Source organism: Somniosus microcephalus, chromosome 4 (genome assembly GCF_052327205.1).
Source record: "Somniosus microcephalus isolate GS21.2 chromosome 4, FLI_Smic_1.0, whole genome shotgun sequence".
Taxonomy (NCBI): domain Eukaryota; kingdom Metazoa; phylum Chordata; class Chondrichthyes; order Squaliformes; family Somniosidae; genus Somniosus; species Somniosus microcephalus.
The window spans coordinates 176,890,962-176,896,579 of record NC_140990.1 but is presented as its reverse complement, the minus strand read 5'-3'; the positions used below and the strand labels follow the sequence as shown (position 1 = coordinate 176,896,579).

The window sequence follows — 5,618 nt, the reverse complement described above, 5'->3', positions numbered from 1 at the left end:
CCCTCTCTCCCTCACACACACACTCCCCCTCTCTCCCTCACACACACACTCCCCCCCTCTCCCTCACACACACACTCCCCCTCTCTCCCTCACACACACACTCCCCCTCCTCCCTCACACACACACCCCCTCTCCTCTCCCTCACACACACACTCCCCCCTCTCTCCCTCACACACACACTCCCCCTCTCTCTCCCTCACACACACACTCCCCCTCTCTCCCTCACACACTCCCCCCTCTCTCCCTCACACACACACTCCCCCTCTCTCCCTCACACACACACTCCCCCTCTCTCCCTCACACACACACTCCCCCTCTCTCTCCTCACACACTCACTCCCCCTCTCCTCCCTCACACACACTCCCCCCCTCTCCTCCACACACACACTCCCCCCTCTCTCCCTCACACACTCCCCTCTCCCTCACACACACACTCCCCCTCTCTCTCACACACACACTCCCCTCTCTCCCTCACACACACACTCCCCCTCTCTCCCTCACACACACACTCCCCCTCTCTCCCTCACACACACACTCCCCCTCTCTCCCTCACACACACTCACTCCCCCTCTCTCCCTCACACACACACTCCCCCTCTCTCCCTCACACACACTCCCCCTCTCTCCCTCACACACACTCCCCCTCTCTCCCTCACACACACTCCCCCTCTCTCCCTCACCTCACACACTCCCCCTCTCTCCCCTCACACACACTCCCCCTCTCTCCTCACACACACTCCCCTCTCTCCTCACACACACTCCCCCTCTCTCCTCACACACACTCCCCCTCTCTCCCTCACACACACTCCCCCTCTCCACACACTCCCCCTCTCTCCCTCACACACACTCCCCCTCTCCCTCACACACACACATCCCCCTCTCTCTCTCACACACACACTCCCTCTCTCCCTCACACACACACTCCCCCTCTCTCCTCACACACACACTCCCCCTCTCCCTCACACCACACACTCCCCCTCTCTCCCTCACACACACACTCCCCCTCTCTCCCTCACACTCCCCCCTCTCCCTCACACACACACTCCCCCCTCTCCTCAACTCCCCCCTCTCCCTCACACACACACTCCCCCCTCTCTCCCTCACACACACACTCCCCCCTCTACCCTCACACACACACTCCCCCTCTCTCCTCACACACTCCCCCCCTCTCCCTCACACTCCCCCCTCTCCCTCACCACACACACTCCCCCCTCTCCCTCACACACTCCCCCCTCACCCTTCACACACTCCCCCCGCTCTCCCTCACACACTCCCCTCTCCTCTCCCTCCTTTCCTTTCTCTCCCTGCCTCCCCTCTCCTCGCTAGCGCCTCAGGCCCGGCCGGACTCACTTCGGTAGCAGAACGGAGTCAGTCCGACAACGGGGAGGACCGGTGTGCCCCGGCGCTCCGAAGCGAGCCCGGGGTTCCTGCTGGGTGAACGCGGCGGGCCTTTGGACCCGGTTGGCTGGGCGGCAGACTAACGCTTTTCGCTGCAGACTCCCGTGTCCGATTGCGATCGGGGACAGCTGTTTGGAAAGCCCCGGTTTTGCCGGTCCTGCACTCACGGCAAGAGAGAGAGGGGGAAGTAGAGAGAAAGAAGGAGAGAGAGAGAGAGAGAAGGAGAGAGAGAGAGAGAGAGGGGAAGAGGAGAGAGAGAGAGAGAAATGTTTTGAGCTTCAGGCCTGCCTGCAGCGGGCGGAGAGCAGCCCCGAGCCCCCCCTGCGCGAGGGGTGAGGAGGAGGGGGGGGATGGAGGCGGTCTTAGAGCGGAGCGCTGAACTCGAGGCCCAGGCTTCCCGCGCTGCTAGGCCGCGGCTTCGCGCATCCAGTACAATAGAGATTCCTAAATATTAAAGTTCAGGTTTTGAAGCACCCCATAGCTAAGAAGACAACTGCACAAAAGAACCTAATGGGGTACACACATAAAGTGGGAAAAATAAAGACAAAGAAAGTGTGGGAAAAAAATCGTGAAGAATCAAGATGGCGGCCACTCACCTCGGTTCAGAATGATAAGGCCCGCCCACACACGCACCGATTGGTCAACCATCAGGTCACTGAACTAGGATTGGTCAATCGTCAAGTCACTCAACACTCAACTGTAGGATGGCCCGCCCGCACGCGCAATGAACCCGCCCCCGTGACGCAGCGATTGGTCAACCGTTGGTCCACTGTCAGGTCGCTCGACCGCACGATTGGTCAACCTTCACGTCACTCAATGCTAATGAGCAAATGAGCAGAACTTTTCCCATTTAATGAGCGGAATTTTGAACATTTTTTGGATACCGTGGGTACGATTTTTGTCTGACGGAAAAGTAAATACGCTTATGACCGTTCCGGAATCGTAATCTTTCTTTTGATGTAACACGCGTGTAGGTACGCTCTATAACTTTCGAATGTATAGAGAACAGACAGACAGACAGAAGAGCAATTATATATATATTATAATTATAGATAGATATATATATAGATACTGAAAGACCAGCACAACTCTCTGGGGAACACCACTAGTCACATCCCGTCAATCAGAGTACATTTCCTTATCACTACTCTCTGTCTCCTATCTCCCAACCAATTAACAACCCACATCACAAGGTTACCTCCAATTCTGTGCATTTATATTTTTGCTAATCTCGTGTGTGAAACCTAACCAAATGCCTTCTGGAAGTCCATATAGAGAACATCTATAGTCACTCCCCTATCCACCCTGCCAGTGATTAATTCAAAAATTCAACTGGACTAGTCAGACATGACCTACCCTTCGCCAATGCATGCTGACTTTCTTTGATTAGTTCATACTTGTCCAAGTGCTCAGTCACGCTGTCTCTGATAGATTCCATTAACTTCCCCACAACTGATGTTAAACTGACAGGTTGGTAGTTACCTGGTTTCTCCCTCCCTTCTTAAATAATGGAGAGACATTTGTAATATTACATTCCAAAGGCAGAATTCCCGAATCTAGTGAGCTTGAAAAATGATGACTAACACATCTACAATTTACTCACACATTTCTTTTAATATTCTGGAGTGGAAACCATCAGGTCATTTATACTTGTCTATCTTAAGTCCTATTATTTACTCCATTTCCATTAAAAAAAACTTATATTAAATACACTGAGTTCTAACTCAGCACAGGCTGAGAAGTGAACTTGGGACTTTGCTGGGCTGTGTGGCTCAGCCAGTTGCTTGATAAGCTGGTTATGTCACTTGCTTATTAAATGTATTATCACACTGTAACCCTTGTCATATTCATTACAATTAAGAAAGCCTGGAGCAAAACTATCTGACCCACCAAGCCTGCTACAGTGTATAAAGAAAGACTTACATTTCTATAGCACCTTTCACAACCTCAGGACATTCCAAAGCACTTTACAGCTAATTAAGTGCTTTTTTTGAAGTGCAGTCACTTAAGTAATTTGCACATAGCAAGAACCCACAAATAGCAATGCAATAAGGTCTCTCTGTTTTTAGGTGAGGGATAAATATTGGCCAGGAGACCGGGGAGAACTCCCTTGCTCTTCTTTGAAACAGTGCCGTGGGATTTTTTTACATCCACCTGAGAGCGTCTCATCTGAAAGGCGGCACCGCTGACAGAGCAGCACTCCCTCATAACTGCACTAGAATGTCAGCCTGGATTTTGTGCTCAAGTCTCTGGAGTGGGACTTGAACCCACAACCTCCCGACACCGTGATAATGATATTCTATCAGAAGCATTCTCTCACCCCCAATCAATGTAAACACGCAGGCCCTAACATTACACCATGGGTACCAACACATGAACTCTTAACAGCTGGTCTGAAATTCTTCTCCTTGCTGTAGTAACAGAGTCGCTCACCCCCTTAATTTAAAAAGGTCATGGCATCCGCTAAAATAACAGAGAGGGGGAATCTCAAAAGAACCCAGCCCAACATTTGGGTATAGTGGGTTTTGTAACTGATGTGGTTTTTGTACTGTTATGTTACGAACCCACTGGGTCATGTGGCCAGGCATAATGGAGCATAAAGGAATGTGGGGGCTTGCGTTATATCAGATCTAGGGAGGCGGACGTCAGAGATTGGGGAGAGGGAAATCACTTGTGGTGGTGGTGATGGGACTAGGTTTAGACACGGGGGTAGCAGAATGTTTTGGATGAGCTCCAGTTTATGGAGGGGGGGAAGATGGGAGGCCGGGTCCCAGACAGTATTTGGTATGATCCTGTAACTCTGTGTTGCAAAGCGTATCCTAACTCGCACCAAGTCCCATTCACCCATAATCCCTGTGCTCGTTGACTGACCCACATTGGCTCCCGGTCCAGCAACGCTTTGATTTTAATATTTTCCTCCCTCCATGGCCACGCCTCTCCCTATCTCTGCAACCTCCTCCAGCGCTACAACCCTCCAAGAACTGTGTTCCCCCCAATTTTGGCCTCTTGCGCATCCGCGATTTCCTCCGCCCCACCATTGGCGGCCGTGCCTTCAGCTGCCCTGAGCTCTGGAATTCCCTCCCTAAACCTCTCTACCTCTCTCTCCTCCTTTAAGATGCTCCTTAAAACCTACCTCTTTGATCAAGCTTTTGGTCACTTGTCCTAATATCTCCTTCTATGGCTCAGTGTCAAATTTTTGTCTGATAATGCTGCCGGGAAGCGCCTTGGGAGGTTTTACTACAATGCAAGTTGTTGTTGTGCTATTCTCCCAGCTTCTGGTAGAATGCATCAATTTGGTGCCCAGTCTCAAGCCCGCCAACCCTCCACCACCACCCAATGCGTTGGGGTAAAGACAAAGAAAAACAAGAGGGGCCATTTACCTTCCTTTGGAGAACTTGCAGTTATCGAGCAGGAAGAATTTGCAGAGATGGAGCTGGCCACAGTCGCTGCTGCAATTCTTCTTCAAGAAGTCCTTGCACAGTCTGGTCGAGGTGATGGCAAGGACCAGGGTGTCCTCCGGCAGCTGCGAGCCCGGCAGCTTGGGGGCCCTTTCCCGGCACCGTCGCGAAGCACTGGCAGTCTCCCAGCACCCGGCTCAGCTCGCTGTCCGACACCCTGAAATACCGGGAGATCTCCTTTCGCAAGGAGCTGAAGTCCAGGGAGCCCCAGTGGGAGCACAGCGTCTTGTTGCTATAATCTCGGATCCTTTCCAGAGACATCGCCCCTGCCTTCTCTTCTCCCCTCCTAGGCCGGTTCCACCCGAAAATGTTTCTCTCTTTCCTCTCCTCGGTCCAGGAAATGGGAAATGAAACTGAAAGTTTGAGCTCGGCCTTGTCTCTTCTCCCACTGATTGGCTGCTCTCTCTCTCTCAGAAAAGGCCAGGACAAGCCGATTTGTCTCCTGCAAAATAACATAAAAGAGGCCCCGACAACCGGCAGAGAATCAGAGAGAGAGACTGACACAGAGAGTGAGTGAGAGAGAGAGACTGACAGAGAGAGAGACTGACACAGAGTGAGTGAGAGAGAGAGAGACACAGAGTGAGTCTATGTTACAGCTTGCCATAAACAGAGGGACAACCACTAAATATAAGAAGAGTATATATAAATTATACGAAAGTATATTTATACACTCAGGGATATATCTGTTTATACACTGTATGGATAGATCTGTATTTTTGTGTACAAACATGAATGTTTTTCGATGCTTTGGCAACATAAGATGT

At 51.4% G+C, this 5,618-nt stretch overlaps 1 protein-coding gene across 1 annotated transcript in view; it reads right to left on the bottom strand.

The window, feature by feature from the left end:
* Nucleotides 1–5,326, bottom strand: part of LOC147120013 (protein mono-ADP-ribosyltransferase PARP12-like) — a 77,685-nt gene extending 72,359 nt beyond the window's left edge. The window contains 2 exon segments of the mRNA XM_085985504.1: nucleotides 4,777–4,940; nucleotides 4,942–5,326. Coding sequence (XP_085841630.1) covers nucleotides 4,777–4,940; nucleotides 4,942–5,310 — 533 coding nt within the window. The 5' untranslated portion in view covers nucleotides 5,311–5,326.
* Between the last annotated feature and the right edge of the window lie 292 nt (nucleotides 5,327–5,618).